Here is a 23,974-nt window from a genome sequence, read left to right as displayed (position 1 = left end):
ACTGGAATTTTGATAATGTTGGGGCTGTTTAGAGGTTTGTGGCTTTGAGAGTTTGGGGAAAATATGTGATGGAAAGAGCCAGGACTCTGGTTTGTGACTCAGTGGCTGCGTGGCTCTCAGCCTCTGCTGCTGCTTCCTAAGGTCATTGGCCTTCCTGGTTGGCTCTGAGGACCCCGGAGTGGAGGTGTCCCCAGCCTGGCATCAGCCTGCTCGTCGCGAGGCCTCAGAGGTGGCGGTGGGAGTGCTTGGCTCCGTGGACACGCACTGACCCTGGAAACCTCCTCCCTCGTCTTGGGGTCTGGGGAAAGCTCCTGTACCCCCATGGCGTTTTGTGGGCCTTCACAATCAAAAATGCTTCCTGTGTTGCCATTGCCCGTGTTCGGCCCGGCTTCGTGATTCCTTGCCGCATTTTGCCATGCTGTCCCTTTACAGCCAACTAAACACACGTGATTTCCCCGGAGTGTCCCTTCCGCTCTGACATGTACGAATATCCAGCAGCCTGCCCTGCTCAGCTCTGAGGAGCCCTCCCGGGTCAGGGGTGAAGAGCAGTCGTCTCCGCGTCCCCGCTTATCAGAGATTTCCCTGTCAGTCTCACTTCATACACTCCCAAGGCTGTAGCCCATTCATAGCTTTAAAGAAGGTTTAGTTAACGTGAAGGTTTTCCACACACGTTTCGTAAAGCCTGGGCTCGGCCTACACCTGAGCATCCAGCGACGAAATGGACTGCTTTTTCCCATTACCCGCCCACATTAGACATCGCTGCTTTTTCTCTCAGGCGTTTTGCGGGGAGAGGTTCACACTGACCTAATCATGCAAAACCCCGCTTTGGCCAGTACTTTTCTCTCCATTATTCAGTTGATGATTATTTCAGGCTAAGTATTTTTGTCCCTGGATTACTTGCCTGGCACATGCTAGAGGTGGCACTGGCTGAGTGGTCGAGGGCTCCGGCTCTGAGGAGGGGGTGGGTTTGCACGGGTTTCTTTGAATTCTAGCACTAAGGTAGAGGATGGAGATCCCATGTCCTATCCATGAAATTATAGTCATAACCAAAAGACTGTGTTATAAATGAATTGTTTTCATGTGTGTTTACCTGGTCTTTTTCCCCAAAAGGTTTGGGGTGGCTTAATGCAGCTGGCACAACACTTTAAGGTCCTATACTGAGAAGGCCAGCCGGAGGGCCGTCCTAGAAGAGGAGCACAGTTTTGTCCCCACTGTCACAGGGAAGGCTGTTGCTTCAGGAAGTGCCTCATGGAGTGTGAGGGCAGGACCAGTCCCACAGGCCCCAGCAGGGTGGTCGTCCACACTCCTTGGGTTCAAGAGCTTGAGTCTCCCTCCAGCTTGGGGAACCAGTGGTCTCAGTACAGTAGTGCCACCACAGGGCATCAGTCTGTCTCGCCCCACCATCCACCCACCCAGCCTGCAGCCCCATCTCTAGGTGAGGCACTGGAGAACCTTCGGGGAGCTTGCTTACCGCTGAGACAGACGTGGGCTTCAAAAGATCGGAACTCAAGCTGAGTGTCTCTGCTTTTCCACAATTCAGCATGACCCCGCCAGCACATGGGAGGCCCTGCCAGCATTGCGCTAGGTATGGGGTGGCCCAGGGACACCTATTTTAGATCTGTGAGGCCTGGGAGCGCGTCTTATACAGCAATGTAGGAGCTAGACAAGAGTCAGGTGGCTTTGGGCACACATGGAAGAGGTGGCCCTTGAAGGAGACTGAGGCTCATTAGGTGTCATTGAGGGAAGGGTAGACATCATTGGTGAAGAGAATGGCTGTGGTGTGGCGAGACTGTCTGAGCTGATGGGTGGAGGGGCAAGGTGACTGTAGTAAGTCTGCAGTGGGCGAGCCTCCCTGCTTGCTGTCCTCCAGGCAGAGGCGGTTGCCTGCTCCTTCTGTGACAGCTTCTAATACCAGCTTGGTGGCTGCAAGCAGTTCTCAGTACCAAGTCCGATATAGTGTGTCCCGGGAGTGTTCTGCCTTTGGCTTCTTGAAGGTGCCTGTGTATTGTGCACTATCCCTCAGGGACCAGTCTTTAATTAAGAGGAACAGGCGGCTTAGAAAGACCCTGACTTCTCTGTGCAGACACAAGTGATGAGTTGTGCTCCTGGCCAGGGAGTGGTTAATTTAATTAGGCCCCCAGCGCCTGCCACCCTTTGGGGAAGCATACGGTTACAGGTTGTCGGTTACAGGTGGACAACGGGAGCCTTGTGTGTGCCCCTGGTTGATGCACATACAGTGATTTTCATTTCTCCTTTCAATTTGTCTTCTCTTTGTTCTGCTCCTTCCTGACCCTTCCTTTAGAAAACCTCTGGCCTCTTATTCTAGGCTGTGAGCTTCCAGAAGGCAGGGGTTTTGAGTCTTAAGTATAGATGGCTGAAACCCAGCCCGGGAAGTTTGCCTTTGTTGCTTATTTACCTCTAGGGTAGTTGGGGGGCGCTTGGCTGAGAAAAGAAAGGGAGCAGAGGGCACTTATTTTTTCTCGATAAAGCCTTTTGTTGTTAATGGCATGTGAAAATTGATTTCTAAGTACAAGAAAACATTCGTTAGTCAAAAGCAATTTCCTGACGGTGGCCCTTTTGGCCAGCTTTGTTTGTGTTAGACACTGAGTCACTAACCCCAGCCAACAGTTGTGTGCCTTTTTGAGCAAGTACTTACTTAGTCTGCTGGGTGTACTTCATGTACCAGCGTCTCAAATCACATTTTAATGTTCCCAAAATTGGGATATTGCTTCTTACACTTAACATGTTCATTAAGTGTACATTAATCTTCAAAAGACCTTTACTTAAAGTCTGTGCTTAAACTTAAAAGGGTATCATTCTCGGAGTTAACCGATAGCTTAATTAGAAGGGAAGCTGGGTCGCGTATCTTATGACACCCCCGATATGTACCCTCATAATAAACATTGTACGTGTAATCCTATTTAAAGGGGTGGGGGTGGCACCCCTTGTGTGTATAGTTGGGAGTAGAAGGCTGAGAAGCCTTCGGTTTCCCAGGTTCTGTGCTGGATGGTGGCCGCAGTGCCCTGCCCAGTTTCTGCTCCCCGTGTCTGCTCTGGCCCGGTGCCAGGGAGGGAAGGCTTTGTCCCCTGCAGACCCGGAGATCTCCCCTGTTGGCCTCTGCTCACCCCTTTCCTCTGAGCCCGACTGGCTGGAGGGAACCTTGCTGACCTGCTGGATCAGAGCTTCGCCTTTAGATTCCAGGGGTGCTCCACCCCTCCTTAGCTGTGTTCACCGGCCAGGTCCTGGAGTCGTGCAGGTCACCAGCCTCACTCCAGAGGTGGGTGCTCAGTAACATTAGCTTGTTCGGTCTGTGTCCTATGGTGACATGTTTTAATGCCTTCTGGAATGGCTCCTTGTTGCGTGTCCGCGGTGGCCAGAACGTGCTCCGTGAGAGCAGGGCTGCATGTGTCCATCCTGTCTGCCACTGACTCCATGGCACCTACCACGTGCCTGGCATGGGCTCTCAGCATTTATCGAGTGGAATGAATTTCTCCTTGAGATGGGTGTTGTAGCCCCCAGTTCTGAGGTTTAGGAAGTTTATACCCATCCAGGAAGTAGCAGACTGGGATTTGAACTCGTGTTTGATTTTAAGTGTTTCCCAGCGTGACACACTGTAGACTGTTTCTGACATTATTAGCATGTGTGTTGCTAAAAACACTATTTTCTTTTGTATTTTCATTAGGGCAAAAAAAAAGGAAAGTTTAGGGCCTTGGGAAAAATGAAAGGAACAGGTTGTAAGCAGAGACCCCTGCTGGCCACGCGAAGGGACTCCTGCACCCCGATCCTTTGCTGCCTCCAGGGAGCAGGCTGTTGTGCTGTGGGGGGAGCGGGCCCAGCCAGGACTCTGCTGGCCCATGACTGCACCGACAGTTCTCGTCTGAGTGTGTGACCCAGTGAACGGAGTCTGGTTTTGATTGTTATCTCTCTGGTGGCGGGCCCTCCGCCAGCGGGCAGATCAAAAGATGGAATGTGTTCATTTGCCCATTTTTTAAAAAACCGAGGTACAAGGGTGCACTTCTTAAAGACAGGGGCACCGTGGATTAGATTATCCATGGAGTTGAACTGGTCTGGCTTTTGTGCTTTTTTTAAGGGTTCATCTCAAGTTTCTTTCTCTGGTTGAACAATTTTTTTCAACATTAATAACTAATGGAGAAGGGAAGAGGCAAAGTAGAACCATATGGCGGCACAAACACAAACCTCGCTTGTGGCCGGAAACATCTGATTTGTATCTCTTTTCATGTGATCAGCTGTTGGGTTAGATAGTAGAAAAGTATTCAGTTTGGGGGCAATAGCAAGAGTGGATGTGATTTATTTTTTTTAACCTAGCCGCACTGAGTCTCACATGTCCTTTCTTAGATATTGACTAGTAACTCTATGGCTCCGGGCAACTTATTTCTCTAAGGCCTTGTTTTCTCCTTCTTTAAAATAGGAATGGTAACTGGATCTATATCTAGGACTGTTTTGAGGATTAAAGGAGGTGATGCAGGTAGAGTTTATTATACCGCAGTGCATGGCATGCACTGCCAGGTGTTGGCTATTACATCCTCCTCGTCTTTATCCTCATTACTCTTAAGGTGTCACTTGAGGTGGTTGCTAATGGCATCCTAACCTCTTCCTTCCTTCTGGGGTTTTTCTCTCTCCAAGTTCACGTTATTCCCCTTTCCCTCTATTTTTTCAGTAGGCACCGGTTAGCCGGTAGGGACGTCAGTGATGGAGGGCATGATGGTTCCTGCCCCTGGGATCTTGTGGCAGTGGCGATATTGATGGAGCCCTGGACCTGACCACCAGACCTGACGGCAGAAACACTGTCCTGGCCAGTACAGCGTTGTTTATTATTCCATGTCACTTGGAATTAACTTTAACTCCCCTCCACAGCCTGGATTGGTCTGACACCTTCGGCATTATCTGAACACTCTTTACAAAGGCCGTGAAGCAGTTCAGATGATTTAGACAGAAACCATTCGCCCCGGGGTGTCAGCACCAACCACATTTCCTCTCCAAAGGCTCTTCTTGGCTTGGGTGGCAGCAGAGCCGGTGATACACACACCCCAGAGTGAACTCTCGGCTTTGTTTGGACTTGTCCTTTCTTTTAAATTGCTATGCAAACTCATCCTTGAGACTTAATGCGATTTCTTCCACTGTTCTAAACTTTTGACATGACTAGGAGGTGGGGGTAGGGTGGGGATGAGTGTACAGAGGGGGTCTTCAGTAATTGATTAGATTACAGAGGTAAGCTGCCTTTATTCTGGGTCTATAATGTGACCTCAGATCACAGGATGAATACACACTTTCTCAGAAGTCTGCAGACATCCTGGGGCACCCGCCTCGGTGTGTGTGTCTCTGGGCTGGGTCCCGGGGACCGACCGGTCTCTGCCTCTGTAGAGAATGTTAAGTAACGAGGAAGGAGTAGAATGATAGCTGATTGCAATATTAGAACAGCCATCCCCAAAGCATTTGGGATTCAACTGGCAACTGGGTTACTGCAGGACTTCCAAAGAAGGTGACATCTTGATAAAGAAGTTGGAGTTTGGGCTGGCCCCTGAAGGATAGTAGGACTTAAGAGAGGAATGGGAGGAGGGTGCCGGATTTAGCAAATAAAAACCACATGTCCCATGTAATATTTGAGGCATACTTACATTAAAATATTTATTGTATATCCGATATTAAAATTTAACCAGCCAAGCCATTATTTTATCCAGGATCCTTCAATGGGGAGATTTCTAAGGATAAGAGCACGTGTGCGAACTTGCATGTTCAGGGAGTGGTACGTAAGGCAGTGCGGTTGTTTGAGAGGGTTCAGGCAGAAGTGGAGGGTGGGGTGGGGTGGGACAGGAGTAAGACACATCAGTAGGTGGTGCCAGGTCATGACTAATGCACCCTTGGGCGGCTGCTCTGGTGTACAAATCCGTAGGCACACCACGTGGCCCACACTTTGCATTCCCCGCGACGACAGTGAGATTATTCCTCCAGAATATTTTATCTTTGATCAAAGACACAAGACTGATGAAGGGAAATAGAATACAAAAATAATGCCCCACCTTCAGAGTTTATCCAGAAGGCAAAAATCGTACCTGCTTGGGTGAGGAGACAGTCAGCCATGTCGCATCCCAGGTGCTTTGCATGGTAGGGCAGATCTACGCCATTTGTGAGTTCTCTGTGTTTTTCTGTGCGCTGCCATCATTTTCTGAGCGCCAGTTTAGATCTGTGGTTTTCTAAGGTTGGTTAGTACCTTTCCATGGACTTTGGAAAGGCCAGGCACAGATATCTGGGCTGGCTGGATCCAGGAACCCAGGTAATATCACCGGGCTCTGTATTGCTCAGAAGCTCAGGCAAGTGCTCTCCTGATGGCTGCTGCAGCCCAGGACCCTCGCCTGCGTCATCCAGCTTCCCTGGCAGAGAGGAGAGCCGTACATCTTCCCGTAGCCCCCGGAGAAAGCGCCGAGGACAGCTCCTTCCCAGGATATGCCCAGCCGCTTCAGGCTGGGCCCTCTGACTGCCCACGGGTGGTGGAGTAGAGATCAGCTTTGTCCAGGCTTCATGGAGGGAGGAGCTTTGTGACTAGAGAAGGAAAGCCTGGCTGGGTAGGTAAGTGACAGAAGTGGCTGTGATCACAGCTGGTATCACAGATCAGCTTCTTGCACTGTTGTCTTAGTCAGGTTTGTCTGCGCTTTGAAGGACATGAGTTACAAAGTGGTAGTGGAGTCCCTTCCAGTCCTTTCATGTCATCTACGTGGACACACGGGACAGCCTGGATCCCATTTTCAAGACCACTGGCTGCTGTGTTTTCTTAAATTTCACAGGCCAGAAGCAGTTAAAAAACAAACAATAAACCTATCATTTCATAAAAGGATATCTTAAATTCTCCCCCAAAAGGCATTCGCCAAATAAAGGGTGGCTATGTTTAATCATATGAAGAACTTAATGTCATTTAGATTACATAATGTCTCTCTGTACCTGAAGTATCTTTGCTGAAGAAGTGAGACTCATCACAGAGCGGCAGCAGTCACTTGGCGTGGCTCACTTCCTGTGTTCATGGTGTGGCTAGTTAGAGCAGAGGCTGGAACCCAGACCCTTGGTTCTCAGTCTGCCACTGGTGCTCCGGGAGCTCATATATTAATAAAAATGCCAGGACTTTAATGAAAACTCCAGTTCTTTTTGTCTAGTGCTTTTCCACCACATCACGGTTCATATTTGCAAATGATTTAAAAATAAAGCCAGTTGGTGTTTAGGAGCCTCCATGTTGTAAAACTCACCCCTCCCTCCCAAATACATGGAGCACTTGCTATGCCTTAGGCACCGGGGATGCAACCACAAACGAGGTCGAGGTCCCTGCCCAGTAAAGTCTAAACGCTAGTGAGGGAGACAGAGGAAAAATAAAATTTCAGTATAATTGCTAAGAAGAAATCATTCCGATTCTTTTGATCTGTGGATTAACCTCTGGATAGGAGTGGAGTCACACCCATTTTATTACCAAACTGAATTATCTCGTAAGCTCTCTGTGTTGGAGGACTTAGCTGCAAGCAACGTGACTGGTGGGAAAGGAGAAGCAGGTGGCTCCCGGCGGAGCTGGAGTTAAGAAGAACTGGGTTCTCAAGGGTCCGTTTTTCTCCAGTGCCTGAAGCAATGTGGTGAATTATGGTATGATCTAAGCTGATCATCTAAGAATAAGGGACAGCGGGTGATATTGAATACAAAGGAAGGAAGCAGGGGTATAAATGTATCAGCTGCTAATGTGCATGCTTTCCCCTATGCTGGGCACTGCACTGAAGACCGATGCATTATCTCATGTAATCTGCAAAATCACAGTGGGTTGGCTTTTATTATCCCTACCTTACAGGTGAGGAGGTCCAGTCTTAGAGAAATAAAACAACTTAACCAGGGACATAAGTCCAGGAAGTCTAATTTCAGAGCCTGCTTTCTTAGTCTCTACCATAATCCAGGGTAAATTGGGCCATTAATGTCAGGGCCTTAACCAGTTAGAATGGGTTCTAGACAAAAGTCAGGGCCCAACAGGTAAGCCAAGGCAGCAGCCAACGGAATAAATAGTGACGCTTAGGGAAAGACCGGGGCATGATAGGCAGGTACATGGGGTCCTTGGGGCCATTCTCACTGGCCCAGCAACAGGAAGGCAAGCCCACTTCCAGATGCCAGCTATTTTGGGTGGAAGCTTTTAAAATCTTCCTTGCCTTGGCCAGGACTTTCTTCCAGGCTCTGGATATCCATAGCTGAGCAGGGGTGGGGATGGGAAAGAGTTATTTGCCACCAGAGTGTGCCTTTGGCATGCACTGTTCTTCCTCTTAGCTGTTTCTTAAACCAGTGTCACAGGCAGAAGGGGAGATGCCTATCTCTGCTGTTTGTTTGCTACACGGGCCTTGGGCACCGTAATGACTCCGAGTCTCACTTCTCGAACCTGTAAAATGGGGTTAATACGTAACGACTTCACAGGATGAGAGTGAGCTTAGAGTAGACGATATGCCGATATAAAGGGCCTACCTAGCCTAGTGCATGATATACCGTAGATCCTTGGAGATGGTGCGGGGGGGCTGATACAATCACCACCAAAACTAACTGAAAATAGCCCCACTTGAGAATAAAAATAGCCCTATTTTTGTTTCTGTCTGCCTGTAGAGAGGGGCACACAGGAGAGTTTTGCATGGAGAAGGGATTCTGAAAATAACCAGGCTGTATCCAGGGGTTAGCAGTGAGTATGTCTCTTGGGGGCTGGATGACTGAGCCTGCTCCGTGTATAAGGAAGGAGTCATTTCACAAGAACAGGCCCATAATTCTGGCAGGGTACCAAGGGCCAGAATTGATGTGAGCTACAGGACAAGGGAACCGCCTTATGGTTGTGCCAGACAGGGCCTTCCTTACAGGCTGGGTTCTGAAGGACCCAAGGGGTCAGCAGAGGTGCCTGGGGAAGCCGACGAGGCTGGGTAGTCCCTGAGGTGGCGGTGTCTTTCCATCCGTCCATCTCTCCAGTGGTGTCAGGGTCTTCCGGAGGGACACGGAACTGCTGTAGCTGTCAGGTCCCCTGCCGAGCTGCTCTTCTGGGTGTCCTTGCCACATGATTTAACTTTTCCATTTGGAAGGGTTATTGGTGCAGTTGGCAGCCACTTGCCTGCTAAACGATATGGTGGGGCCTCCATAAACCCAGGCCCATGAAACGAATAAGTCAGCACATTGAAAATATAGCATGGAAGTGACTCAAGCCTGAAGGAATCCAATTTTTGAAAGCGCTGCCATCCCTTCCTGGAATATTTTGGTGGAAACTGATGTTTGATTTGGGAGGAGAAGGCCAGCAGCCTGGTTACTAGCAGGGCCTTGTGTCACATTCGGCAGCATTCACTGTAGGAGCCAGCCCTGGCTGCCCCAGACCAAGGGGTCCTCCTCCTCAGTGAGGTGGCCCCGGGTGGGTCACCCTGAGACTAGCTAGCTGGAGCTTCGCACTGTGGGAAGCTGCTGTGATGCTCCCGTTGCAGCAGGTAAGGTTGACTGTACAAGCCAACCTGGTAATGCTTGGCGGGGGGCCCGGAAGGTGTTGGAAACCCCGCCCAGCGTGGGAGCCTGTGGGAGTTCTCTGCCGGGGGCCAGTTACTCTTCTCAGAGCTCTGTGGATCCCATGTATTTTGAATGTTTACCTTCTTCTCAGGACTTCAGCTTATAGTTTGCCCACCAGAGACCAATACCAAGCATATACACACTTAAATGTACTAGACCACCCTGGCGACCAGGTAATTAAAGCTGCACGCAGATTTGGACGGAAAACTGTGTTGGAAATCACGCTCCGCTGTAATCCAAGAACAAGTTTCTTTATAGAGGGACACAGTTGGTGTCAGACACATGTGGAAAAGAAAAGAACAGGCCCATAATTCTGGCAGGGTACCAAGGGCCAGATGTTAAATATGTTGACCGTGATCTGGCCGCAGTTGCCATGAGCCAGCCTCGATCGGATGTGTTTTTTTAACCCCTGTTTCTGCCTTTTTCTTTCTCTCTGCCAGGTTCCCAGTCTATGTGAAGATCTCCTGTCTTCTGTTGACCAGCCACTGAAAATCGCCAGAGACAAGGTGGTGGGAAAGGATTACCTTTTGTGTGACTACAACAGAGATGGGGACTCCTATAGGTGAGCACCTGCTGCAGCAGCACGGGGACCGCCAAACAGGCCGACAGCCCTTCAGCCTTCTTTACGTTTGTCCTTCTGCTAGTCCGTCCTCCCTCTCTTCCTCCCGCCTTCTTTTCCTTTCATGCAGCCACCCCATAGATGTTATGGAGTGTCTCCAATAAGCACTGGAAATTGAACGGTGAACAAAAGGCCCTGCACTGGTGGAGCCTACAGTCTAATGGGAGGGATGTTATTACAGAACAATGAGCTGTTTCATTGTAATTAAGTCCTTCAAAGGGCGGAGTAACAAGGTGTGGACGTAATGGGGATCCTGAGCACAGGGAGTGCTTGCGAGGTTAAGGAACATTTGAATGCAGCCTTGTCAAACAAATACACATCTCTCCTTTCTCTCTCCATCACTACGCTGAGGGCTGTAAATAATTAAGTTGACTTAGTCCCTACTCTGGGCGATCACTTGGTTTAGAACACGAGATGTACCCAGTAGCTGATTACCATATGATGTAATTCAAACAGCCAGTGCCAAGCTTATTTGGGATTTGAGGGTAGCATAGAAGAGACCATGGTTGACTCCAGGAGGACTTCCTGAAGGAAGTGATGTCTGAGCTCGTTTTTTAAGGGTGTCTAGGAGTTCTTCCTATCAAAAAAGATTGGGACTCCCTAAAGCAGTCTAGAATTTCTGCGACGGATTGCTATAGTCAGTGCCTTGAAGAATGGTGGAGGAACGCAGTCTTTTTTAGGTTTATTTAAGGCCTACAGAACCTGGACTGAGTGTTGAAGCTTCAGCCTAATGCTCTTTTTTGGGAGCGGGGTCAAGGTCAGAGAAGTGAAATAGGAAGAACTGTCTGGAGTCAGCGGACATGGGCTCCAAACCAGCACTGCCTGCTGTAGCAGTGGGGACTTTGACAAACGTATTATCTTTGGTCTTTAAGTTTTCTCACATAGAGAGAGAAAAATGGATATACTAGTATTCATTCTTTCAACAGCATGCTCAGTAACATCTTTCTATAAGCATGTACTGCATACGCCAGGCACTATTCTAAGTTGCTCATCTGTGGAGCTTATATCCTAGTGAGAAAGCCAGATAATGAGCAAATGTATAAATGACATAGACTATGAAAGTGAATAAAGAAAATAGAAAGGACGGTGGAGATGGGACGGATAGACAGAGAACGCTCTTCTGTTAGAGGGAATGTTTGAAACGAGATTTAAGGATGGAAAAAGTTCAGTCCTGATGGAAAAAGTTAGGTCTGAGAGAAGCATGTCATGGGTGCAAAGGCCCTGGGTAGAGCTGAGCTGGTCGGGATCGAGCCCGTGGGAAGACCAGAGAGAGAGCAGTGAGGGGCCGAGGAGGGTGGGAGATGAGGTCAAAGGCGTGGCGGGGGCAGAGTGTGCAGGGCCTTTGAAGGCCTGCTTGCGGGTAATGGGACAAAGCACAGAGTTATTGAAAAAATTAAAAGGAACAACACGAAGTGCTAAATAGCACAGAACTTGATGTAAATAACAAAGATTTAATTAATACTGACATTTTGAAGAGACTATAGACAATTGTTTTATAATCATGTCCCTTTTCTAGCTTCAGATAGAAGTTAGGTAGAGATTGTATTTTGCCCTAACCCAGGCCAGACTGGAGACTAGAACAGAGATGGTGAACAGTGGTCAGATTTGAGTAAGTTTTGAAAGTTGAGTCAGCAGCATTTGTAGGTAGGTGGGGTGTGAAGGGTGGCTGCAGGGCTTTGGGCCCGAGCAGCTAGAAGATGGGTGGGTCACTGTTTACTGAAGCGAAGAAGACTTGGAGTTGCTGGTTTGGGGACATAGTAAGCTCAGGATGCCATTAGATGAAAGTGGAGATGCCAGTAGGCTGTGGAGAAGCTAGAGGTTTAGGTGGCAGTGGGGATGCAGGTGTGGGAGTCCCCGGCGTGGAGGTGGTGAGGCAGTCCTGAGGTAGAGTACTTCAGCCTCGAAGGACCAGTCACTATATGGGTCGTGGGCATAGGGCCAGGTCCGGTCCTCACTGGGAGCCTCCGGGGAAGTGAGTGCGCTGGCCCTTCGAGAGAGATCCACGAGGTGCTAAGTGGTCCGACAGACCAGGGAACGCATCACCATAGGAAGCAGCCTCGCCAGGCACAGGGCTCAGAGGAGGCTTCCTGGAAGAGGTGATCCTTTAGCTGAGTCTTTCTTAATCAGTGTTGTCATTATGTTTCTTTTTTCCGCCTGAAAACCCCAGCTTTCTTGTGTAAGGCAGCTGTTCCCCACCAGCCTGTGGAAGGCTTAGATCATTTCCACATCAATGGCAAGGCCAGGCTTCCCCAGGGACCTGGTACCTGTCCACCTCCAGACCTCCCTGCCAACTCCCGCCTGCGTTCCTCAGGCACCAAAGAGGGGCCTGGGGGACCTCAGCTGGGGTGTCAGGGCACAGGACTTTTCTCCTCTCTTTCCCCTTCTTGATATAAAACTTCAAGGTCTTCTGATTTTCTCCACACATTTCCATCCTAACTGTGTTTGATCGTTTGCTTAAATAAGATCCTTATGGTGTGACCGTTGCCAGCAGCACTGTTTGAAACCTGTTAGCTGAAACAAAAAGCATTCTCTGAGGGAAATGAAAGGCCTGACTTTTGAAATCTAAGTGTTCCTGTCCATCTGTCTTTTTTCAAATGGCCTCCATTTAAGTCTTAACTGTATTCTGAGTGCCCCTTCCACTAAGAATATTCTGGGTAATGTTATGATTTTTCCCCCAGCTACAATTACCCCGGCTCCAGGACTGACGGCTTGAAATGCTGTCGTCTGTGAGCCAGGAGAAATGTGAGTTACAGGCTTCTTGAAAATTCCAGGCCCCCAGTCTGCAAGTGAGATGGGCTCTTGTGTCTAATCAGGTCGCCTTTAAATGAAAGCCAGTGGGGCAGGTCTTCCAGGCCCACAGGAAGGCGGCAGCCGCAAAACCCTGGAGACGAAGGACGTTACCTGAGTGCGCCGAGGAGACTCTCAAAGGGAGCACATAGGGGAAGGGGAGCGTGGATTCTTGCTCTCAGATTCTTGTCCACTCCCGCTGGCAAGTGGAAGTGCCAAGCCTAGTTTACAGCTAGTGGAGGTAACTGCACTTCTTGGCTGCGTCTTTGTCCCTGTGTCTCGGGAAAGGCCGCATCAGAAAAGGCAAAAACGGTGCTCCATCTCTTGGTTTGGAGGACCACCAGCAGACAGAATGCCTGTGGGTCCGTCCTTCCCCACCCTGTGCTGTAAGTCATCAGCCCTGACTGCACACGAGCTCTGTGCTGAGTACTCGGGCATGAAGGCAAATGGCACAGCCTCCCTTCTCAAAGTTCTCCTGTAGTCTAGAGCGAGGGAAGGGTATGAATATGACAGCTGTAAGGATTGACATGTATATGGGAGAGAGGGGACGGGGAAAGGGGAATAGTTACTTTGGCTTTGGGGGTGGTGCTGTACAAGAATTAATTTATTCTTTGAACAACCCTTTTTTAAAATGAGCATGTGGTTGAGTGCCAGGCACTGTACTCGGTGCTGAGCAGACGGCGGCGAACAAGATAGAATACTCTTGCCCTCTTTAAGCTTAGGTTCTGGAGTCAGCTGTCTAAATTTCAGCCCCTCAGGTTGCAGTAGCTGCGAGTACTCAGTAGCCACGTGAAGCTAGTGGCTGCCGTTTTGAACAAAGCAAATATAGCACATTCGTGCTATCGTGGGATCGGCCAGACACGTCAGCCCGTGCGTGGGATAGGAGGGGCCTTCCCACCTTACTGACAAGGGTGCCTGGTGGGACACCGGTTACCAAGAAGGGAAATGTTTGTGCACAGACTTTGTTAAAACTGGAGTTCAGAAGACAATGATACCTTTTCCTTAACATCTATCCCAAATTGAAAGTATGTGACATTTGTTGTCAGCAGGAAAAGCGGGGAAGGCAGTGTGAGTTTCTTATGGTGGGGACACACTGAGGAGTTTATGCCCAAGAGTGTAAAGGGCTTTGTCCAAACTTCGTGTCTTCTCCACCTTTCCATTCCTCTCACCTTTTTAATTCATTTTATGTCTGTGAACCGCAGCTCTCGGAACTCCGCCTGCAGGATTTAATGAGTAGATATTTCCCTTATAATCACCTTTCCAGTACTCTCTGTGATTAGATGCTTTCCTGATGTGGCAAAATACATTTTAAAAAATGCGGCAAGTCTTCAGGCTGGCAAAAGAGAGGCTGGTTCTCCTTAAGTAGCAGTCTTTCTATGTGTATGGCCCTTGAGTGTCGGGAAACTTCGGGAAACTGTCCTCTGTTCTCCTGGAGAACTTGATTGCTCAGGTTTTCTCATGTGTTAATCAGCGTTCCTCTTGGGGCTGAGTCTCTTACCTGCTTCTGTAACGACAGCTCTCTTCATAATCCATAATTGTGTAAGAAGATCTTCGGAATAAAAGTTTATCCAGAGCTGTCAGCAGGTCAGGGAGGAGAGAGAGGTGTCTGTTGATGAATATAATGGTGAAAATAAAGGAAAATTAGAAAAGCGGTAAGAAAGAAATCACATTTGTTGACTACTCACTATATGTCAGGCTCTAGTCCAGGCACTTGTATTTTCTCTTTTGCTCCTTACAACAGCCCTCTGGGTAGCAGGTAGTAGTAGCCTCATTTTTACGAAGAAGTCAAGACACTTGCCGGAAGTACACAGCTGATGAGAGGTGGGGCACGGGGTTCATCCTGGTCTGCTCGCTGCTGAGCCCTTGCTCTACAAACCTTGAGAAAGCCATGTTTGTTGCCAGAAGTGGCTTTTTCGCTGAAATATCAGACAGCTGGGGCTCAGGCTCACAGCTCGCACGCTATGTCTCCTTGAAATAATTCACGTAACCGCCTTCCCATTCCTCCCCTCCAGGTCACCATGGAGTAACAAGTACGACCCTCCTTTGGAAGATGGGGCCATGCCTTCTGCTCGGCTGAGAAAGCTGGAGGTAGAAGCCAACAACGCCTTTGACCAGTATCGAGACCTGTGAGTTTCTTGCTCCCTTTGCACTTTGGCTCTCGCGGTTTTGATAACTCAGAGGGGGCCAGGCCAGTAAGTCTCCCTTGAGCCCGTTACCTGGCTCACTTAACTGATAAAAATTCTCCATACCCAGAGCAGGATGCTGGGCACTAGATTTCTGATTGGGTCAGTTATGAGATGACTCCGCGATAGAATGCTGCCACACGCAGGCTTACTTGTGTTTTACTGCACATCGGGATTCATAATAGCAGGTACTATTGGGACAGCACGTGCTGTGTGTAAGACAGTGCCAGGCACCATCTCAAATCCTCACAACACAATGGCTGTTTTAGTCCCCATCTTTCAGATGAAGAAATTAAGGCTCAGATACATGAATGTGTTTGTCCAAGGCAGGAAGCAGAGCCAGGAATCAAACCCAAAGCTGTCTGCTTCCAAAGGCCCCTCTGTTTTTTACCATCCTACAAGCCCGGCCCTGTTCTTAACTGGTCCCTGTTTGCAGACCAGTCACCAGGGCAGGTCGAGTTGAGGTCCTTTTTTTTTAACACAGTGAGAGCTGACATTTTACTGGCTCCTGAGTTGTCTGGGGCCTCAGCCCCTGCCTTGGAAAGTGTTTTTGCTGGCTCTGCTTAGATTCCCACCTCTCCCTTCCCCTCCCATCCAGTCCTGCCTCCCACTACACCACCAAAAAAAGAGTGGCCATTTAATTGATCAGCCTTGCAAGGAAAGGCTCCAGAAAAGATTATCCTCTGCAATATTCTTTTTTAATCAACTGAACCTCATTTTAGATTAAGTTCTGTACTGAAAATAGAGTAAAACTGTAAATCATGTAGTACCACCTCGGTACAAATTCAGTCATCTAGTTGAGGGGTTGGCAGACTTTTCTAAAAAGGGCCAAATAGTAAAAATGTTAATAGGCTTCGTAGGCTACATGAGTTCCTGTCACTTGTTCTTTGCTTTTTCTTCTATATATTTCCCTTTAAAAGTGTAAAGACCACCACTTGAGCCGTAAGCAGGTGGGGTTTGCCCCTCAGTTATAGTTTGCCCACCCTGATCTAGGGTATAGGCAAGAAAATGAACGTGAGAATCATGGTGCTGCTGTGGAAGCTACTGGTGTTTCACCGGGCGTGAGAATTTCAGGTCTGCACATTGCAGACAGGTGGAATGAATGGTCTTCCAGTTCATGGCATATCTGATATAATGAATTTAATAAAGAATTTCTTTTAGAAGTTGGCTCAGGAGGAAAAGCGACATCTTAACCCAAAATACAAACAATCCCACAACATTTAAGCAGATGAATGACATTCAGAGGCACAGCCGCAAGCAAATGTCCCTCAGCATTTCATTCGCCCCACATGTGTCGCTATGTAACGAGCTTAGTCTTCAGCATCTGTCACGTGCCAATGTTCTATCTGCATTATCTTTGATCCCTATGAGAACCTCTGGGGAAGATAGTTGTGTCCCTTTTTTTACAGATGAGGAGACTGGGGCTCTAAGAGGCTAAATGACTAGCACAAGGCCACAAGAAATAGAGATGAAGAGCTAGGATTTAAGTCCATATTTGCCTGAACTTTCCACAAATTACTGATTTCACAATTAAAATAGATTTCAGTATTTAAAGAGCTCTTACATCTAGAACTTTGCCCTATTGTAGAACGGTTCCTTTCTCATTGATGCTGAGAGGTTGACTCATTGCTATCTCATAGTTTATTTGTAGTTGTTCTACTATCTTCTTTTACTCAACCAGTTGGCAAGAAACCAATCCAGCTATTAAGAATTTCCAAGTGGAATCAGCTTTATATTGTAGTGATGATTTGATAATAAAACAGCAGTGATGGTAACAGCAGCCACCAGTCAGCAGCTGTACACGCACTGTGTTAAGTGCCCACAATCTTTATCTCATTTAGTCTTCCAAACAGCCTGTGAGAGAGGACTTTCCCATTCTACAAATAAGTTGACAGATTCCAAGAGGTAAAGTAACTTGCCCAGGTACGCACAGCCGGAAGTGGTGGAACTGGGATATAAAGCCCTTCTTATCCAGCTCCAGAGTCAAATGAATGCGTTTACTCAGCTGACATTTGAGTGCTTGCTGAGTCCTGGGGGTACGGCCTTGAACACAGCAGACCAGGTCCCTGCCCTCATGGCACGTCTGTTGTGGATGATGGATAGAGAGTGATTTATGGCTTTAAGGAGAGAGGCTGCGAGGACCTCTGTAGGAGTCACGTTGGAGCTGAGGTCGATGCCCGGAAGGGGCGAGTCGTGGGGCAGGAAAGAGCGGTCCAGGCGGAAGGCTGCTTGTTGCTGGCGTCACCAGGGCAGGCGGCTCTTGGATTCTCCGAGAGTCAGAATGAGAGTGGTTCTGGTTTCTTATAGACCTAAATGTTTGGGTTGCGATTTCCTGAATAAGGTGATATAGACGTGTTGCTTTGCGCCGCCCTTTTGGGCCAGACTTGGAGAAGAGTCCAGTTTTGTCTTTGACTTTTCCTCCTTTTTTCTCCCTCCCCTCCCACTGGTTCATATACAGATGCTCCTCGACTTAAAATGCGGTTGTGTCTCGATAGACCATCATGAGTTGACAACATCATAAGTTGAAAGTGCATTTAATACACTTACTGCACGTCGTAGCTAAGCCTGGCCTACCTCAAATGTGCTCAGAACACTTAAATAGCCTACAGTTGGGCAGTTATTTTGGGTTTCACCTCAAAAATAATTGCCTTTCTCCCCTCACTAGAGCGGGGGGCTCAGATGGGTGTTTTATAGACATGATGGGATGCAAAAATACAAAACAGAATATGCACAGAACACTGGCAACACAGTACACCGTGGAGTATCAGTTACTTCCCCTCGCGGTCACAGGGCTGGTCGGGAGCTGCAGCCGCAGCCGCAGCCGCTGCCCAGCATCACGAGGGAGCATCCTACAGCATACGCACCCAGGAAAAGATCAAAATTCAGAATTTGGTCGTTAAGTGTATGCCTTCTGTAGGGTCTTGATCAGCCTGGTATTGTGAACATGATCATTTTAAAATTCTTCAGAGTTATCCCTTAACGACGAAACCAAGAAGTCCGCCAGGTGGTCCTCACACTAGGAAACAACCAGAGCGGGGCCCACGCCCTGTGTCTGACTGTACAGAGCTTCCCGAAGCGGTGTCCCCTTCTTGGGCAAGTGGCTGCTTTCCCAGTAGCTTTTGAGCCTGGATGAGCCGTATTTCTGTGTGCCTTTGCGTGTGCCTGCACCCTTCTGTGAAGGTGAGCTGACCTGCCAGGGGGGTTGAGAGGGGTGACAACAGTTTTCTCACCCAAGTGGGGGATCGAACTGGACAAGCCAAACCCTGAGGTTCTGTGCAGTTTGCGATGGTGGAATCTTGGCCCAGAGGATGCTGTTCTGTCCCCAGCAGTGTCCGTGTATGTGCCTTCAGGAGACAGGAGGGGAGAACAAGGCCTCTGGGTGGCACCCGCAGAGGAGGCCAGGGAGGCCCGGTTCTCCCCGTGTGACAGCAGCCACAGTGTCAGAGAGATGGTGGTCAGAACTGTCATCAGGGACCCAGAGGCATCAGTTTTCAGCCTCCCAGTATTACTGGCCTCTGAGGGCCTGTCCTGGGACCACATGTGATGAGCCAGATCGTTTCTGGGTTGTGAGTTGGTGGTGGTCACGTTGGTGGCCGCGGTGGGACCTGGGGTATGAGCTCTTTTCCCTGTGGTTTTGGGCATACGGAAGTCAGCCAGGGGCTTGGAGGCCTCGTCTCTGCCTCCAGCAGCACAGGTCAGTGGTTACTCTGAGTTTTCCAGGGACCAGATTGCTCCGTGGCCAAAGAGGCAGTAGGTCATGCCTTCTCTTTATCCTTCATCCCTCTCCCTCCTCAGCAAGAAGACTCATTTGTTGTCACCCCAGTGAATGAAGCCACATGGATTTGTCCATCTGTCTTCCTTTCATGTTGGCAAATGGCTCAGGGAAAGGTCACTCTGAGGGGAGGCACCTCCCACCCCCCACGACACATCTTGTGTCTACCGGCTTTGGTCTCGCTGAGCTGCTGCATGAGGGGCCAGGAACGTGGCCTGTGTCCTGGGCAGAGGAGCCCAGAGCACTCCTGCCAGAAAGGAAAGGCAGCGATTGGACACACCATTGTGCCCAGGAGGCCTGGATGAGTAGGACTGCCTTTCTCAAGCCGCCCCACTCCAAACCGGCGCTTGGCCCGTACCCCAGGGGGCTTGAGGGATGTGGAGAGCAGACCCGCCCTCCATACCAACTGACAGCCCAGATGTTCTTGAATTCTTGGACCCTGATGGATTGCAGTTAGGACTGGATTTGGCTTGTGCTCTGGCCTCTAGACCTCTCATCCCCTCAAATGACTGAAAGCTGCCAGACTCCTGCCATATCCTCTGGTGCGGAGCGCCGTTCTATAAGGAGCCTTTGAGGACCTCTTGTCCTGTGGACTGCTAGCGGGGAGAACCTTGCTCTATCCTGGGAGGGCTGCACCGAACTCGGTTCACACAGGAAGGAGGCCTGCGACACTCTACCAAGGCCACCACCCCGCCCCACTTACACCTTAAGACTAAATTGAGGGAATTTTTGTTGTCTTCAGCAAATAGGCAGATAGAGCTCCTGCCAGCACCAGCAGTGTGTGTGTGCAGTGATGACACAGCGTCCTGGTCCCCTTTCCTCCCTGCTTCCGGCGGGTCCATTAACTTTGTCTCGCTCTTGACATTCTTAAGAAGGCCTCAGTGAGCCCACAGATGCTTAGAGCTAGACCGTGCAGGCCAGGCACCCTCCTGGAGCTGCACGAGACTTTTCCAGGGAGAGGTGCTCACTGTTCCCCCAGAGGCTTCTCTCTTCCACAGGCATGCTGAGGAAAGCCTTAGATCCTGCCCTGGGCTCTGGGCCTTGCTCCCAGGTCTGTAAAGGCTGCGACTTTTCAGGGAATTAGAGTTAATCATCAGCTCATGGAGTTGGTATGATCAGGGTGAGGGAGTGGAGCCTAGCGTGGATTGACTAGCAGGCCCCCTGGCTTGTAGCTCCTGTGGGGGTGTGGCACCCCTCTCCCCCACCTAAACACAGCATTTCTCCATTATGGAATAAACATACCAGCAGTTGAGAGCGTGACTCTTTCCCCAAGATAGGCAAGAGGTGAGTAGGGGCCCAGAGAGACGAGCTGTGTGTCCTGCAGGCTCCCTTTGAGGTCAGCCAAGTCTTTATTTACCCTACTGCTTAGAGCTCCCCGCTGCATCCCCATCCTCCAGCCCCCTCTCACATTTACCGAATTTTTGTTTGCCGTCATCAGGGGCTGGAAGGACCCATGGTAGTAACCCTCCTCCGGGGCTACTATCAAGAATAACTGTCAAGCAACTGTTAGCACTACCCAGACAACCCTGTTTTTAGATTTAAATAGTCAATTTGCCAAGAACGCCTAGGAGATGACAGGCATGTTTTGCTGGAGTGCTGGGTGAGGTCATTATCTGCTCTGAAGTCGTCTTGAATTTCATCGCTTTTCTCCCCCAAGCTCTCACAGCCTGATCCCCAACATCCAGACTATTCTCATTCTTCTTTATCAAGCCCCAGGCTGGTTTTCCACCTCTAATTCACAGGCCTGGCTCAGTCCCGGAATTCGAACACGGCACTGGGGAATGGGGACGGGAGGGCAGACTTGGGTAGCCAATTCATGGGATCTCTTCTTTTTCAGCAGAGGTGACTGCTTTTTAAGCCTAGGATAGCTCATCAGTCACAAAACCTCATCACTCAGCCTAAGCGATCCATCCTTCTTGAGAGAGACTTAACACTGGGGCCCCGGGTGCCTGCCTATCTTGAAGCCGCCAGAGAAATACCTCGCGAGGCACCAGTTGGCTGCCCTGGACCCCAGAATCAGTGCTTTGATTTTTAGGTTCCAAAGAAGACGGGAACCTTTCCTGCACTGGCTTTCTCGCCATCGCCTCTGTCGGCCCGGGTTCTGCCGAGACCAGATGTTCCCACTGCAGGGCCTGGCACTGCTTTCGTCCACACATGATTACTCCCATCTGTGCCAGACGTCTTCCCCTGCGCTCTGCGATCCTTGGCTCTTGGCTCGCAGCAGATAATACCTTCAAACATGCGGTTGCAATTTATTGGCCTTATAAGTTAATTTTAGTGGGTGTGCATTTGATTGAAATCAAAGCTTAATGAAGGCCAGAGTCGGCGGGGGGGCGGGCGGAGAGGAGCGGGGTGGGGAGGCATATTGTGTTCTTCCTTGCTTTGGGTCTGAGATAATCTTCAAAAGCTTTAATTAGCTTTTCTAATCAGCCCTTCTTGTCTGGAAGAAGTTTACAGAACAAGACAAGGCTGGTGCCCCGTGGCAGTCCCAGAGGCCCACGAGCCTCCCCGGGAGCGGCCAGGGTGCTTAGTGGATGGGCCTTCCCCTGGCCCGCTGCCTCCTTTCGCTCTCCATCCCTCTGCCATTTACCATCCAAGCAGCGCTGGCCCTGGAAGGGCGGGGCATCCATATTCCTGTGTGAAGAAGTTCATGGCCATGGTGTCTGGGTGCCTGAAACTCCTCGTTCCCAGCTGTCTTCCAGACCGCAGGCCCCGGGCTCCTAGCGGCTTTGCCCTCCTTGGACGGAGACACTGGGCCTGGGGAACTATAGTGTTTCCGTCCTGGTGGGAGCTGTAGAAAGCAGGGCAAGATTTTCCAAAGAAATGAAAGTAGGAGAAGTCTGGGAAGCAGGTATCTGCAGGCAGGGGGCGCAGACACCTCTCTCAGAAGTCTCTGACGCCTCCCACTGTGTCTGGGCCAGGCTGCAGAACTGGGAGGGTTTAGGCTTTGAGAGGGGCCTGGAATGAGTCTGTGTTCTGCCCTTAACTCGCTGACTGACTTGGGGTAAGTACATACACTTTTGGAGCCTGTTTCCTTATCCGTTTAAAAGGCTGCTGAGGGCTCCGTTCAGTGAGGTGCTGTCCCTAAGGCTCCCTTCACACCAACTTGTCACGTCCACTTGGTGACCTTCAAGCTGTCAGTTTAACAGGATTATTCTAATTTTACGGCAGTAATCTTATAGATGTCTTGTGTTCTGTGCGTTTATGACTATGCACGTGGGGTCGTTTGGGTGCGGACATGGCGAGGTAGCTGGCTGCCTGATGTTACCAGCCACATCAGAGGGCTGTGGGTTCTGGTCAGGGCTTTGCCACCAGCCCACACTGAGACCTCAAGTAAATCTCTGTCTTGAAAATGGAATGAAGTAGTTTCCATTTGTGGTGACGGGAGGAAGAAAACTTATGACCATTTCACAAATATTTACTGAGAACCTGCCATGCTCTGAGCACTGGGGGAACAGGCACAGGCTCTTGGAAGCTTGCATCTGGTTTCCTTGGGACTTCCCACTCCACCACCGATGGCCACTTCTGCCCTGTGTCCTTTCACTAGAGTAACTCAGCTCGACTCTGTGCTGAGTTCTGAATCCTCTTAGTGAATCACAGAACATCAGGAGGTCTCAGAGAACCTGCGCTCAGCCGTGTAACCTGGTGGGTGTGGGAGGTCAAGGGTGTAGGGTTCGCTTGGGCGAAGTCCTGAGAGCGTTCCAGGTTGTGTGGTCAGCGAGCGAAGGCCGGAGCAGGACATGAGCAGTGGGGCGAGGTACACAGGTCCTCGTCAGGCATGGGCTTTGGGTGTCATTCTCAGTGCATTGGGAAGGGTCCCCCAGGGGTACATAGAACAGCTCTGACTTGCATCCTAAGAAATTCATCCATAAGCAATTGGCTGGATTGGAGAGGCGGAGAGTGGAAGGACCTTGACCCAGACTTCCCTTCGTCTGGCTACTTAGTCTCAACTAATTCCCTTAGCCTGGCCGAGTGAGCTCTGTAGTTTGTTACCCAGTGCCTCCCACTGCCAGAAATAGCCAGGCCAACCTACCGTCGGTCTCAAGCATTAGGGCCCCACTGGGAAGTGGGTGAGAGTGCTGGGCAGAGTAGGCACAAGGTAATGGGAGAGTTGTTCAGGTCAGGTTCTGGAGCTGGATGAAACCAGCTGGTTTCTGGATGAAACCAGCAGGTTCTGGTGCTTGGCACATCTGCCCTCGCTCCCTGCCCCTTCAGATAGGGCTCGGTGGCTCACGCCGCATAAGCCTTTTTCCCTTTGCCCAGAGGTGTAGGGCCTCTTCCCAGATTTAAAGGTCTGCCGAAGGCACCGCTTGCTGTGACACAGCTAGTGTTCCAGGGACAATGGAGTAAAGACAGAAGTGCCGAGTGACTTTCAGCTTGTCGGCAGTGCAATTAGTATTTGAGTTTTCACATATATTATTTGTATCCCAGCTGTGCGTTCAGAGGGCCTCTGAGAACCTCGCCTGCTGCTTGCCACAGCCTTGGGCTTATGCGAAAGTGCTGGAAGCAGTTAGTGGGGAAACCCAAGTGCACCTCAGGTGTGTTATTTTAATCGACAGGGAAGACAGATCCACAGAAGCCCTGTCAGCTTTCTGGGGCAGTCAGCTCTGCTTCCTGCTCTCAGATTGTGAGTTTCAGCTCCCTTATGACCACTCGTCTCATGCAAAGGTGTCTGCTGCCGCTTCTGGAACCCCTAAGGAGTGGGGCTAGATAAGCCTGCATGTCGCCTCCCAGCCTGGAAGCCAGTGATGGAGCGTCCACTTCAGGTCCCCTTCATCTGGCTTCCTAAGGCTACAGGCCAGGCTGGTTGCCTTGGCGTGCTCTGTTTTTATCTGCTAAAAGAAAGTTCAGTGGAAAACAGGAGTGTGCTGAAGACAAGTTCGTTTACAAACATGATCCCTGAGTCAGCATCAGAGACCCATTCCTGCAGAATTCTTGGGTTCCCAGAATCGTGTGGCACACGGCCACGCTTTGGGTTTTGCAGTTCTATGTGTCGGGGCGAAGGTACCTTCTGGAAGCAAGGACCAGCCCCCTCCGCTGGCCAAGCTCCTGCCA

At 49.9% G+C, this 23,974-nt stretch overlaps 1 protein-coding gene across 1 annotated transcript in view; it reads left to right on the top strand.

The window, feature by feature from the left end:
- Window positions 1-23,974, top strand: part of CAPZB (capping actin protein of muscle Z-line beta subunit) — a 71,908-nt gene that overhangs the window by 21,109 nt on the left and 26,825 nt on the right. Inside the window, exons 2-3 of the mRNA XM_011357498.2 lie at window positions 9,999-10,120; window positions 14,977-15,090. Of these exons, the coding sequence (XP_011355800.1) occupies window positions 9,999-10,120; window positions 14,977-15,090 (236 nt within the window). The remainder of the gene's footprint in view (window positions 1-9,998; window positions 10,121-14,976; window positions 15,091-23,974) is intronic.

This window comes from Pteropus vampyrus, unplaced genomic scaffold (genome assembly GCF_000151845.1).
Source record: "Pteropus vampyrus isolate Shadow unplaced genomic scaffold, Pvam_2.0 Scaffold36, whole genome shotgun sequence".
Lineage (NCBI taxonomy): Eukaryota > Metazoa > Chordata > Mammalia > Chiroptera > Pteropodidae > Pteropus > Pteropus vampyrus.
Note: the sequence above shows the minus strand (reverse complement) of the source record. Positions and strands in the feature narration are given on the sequence as shown.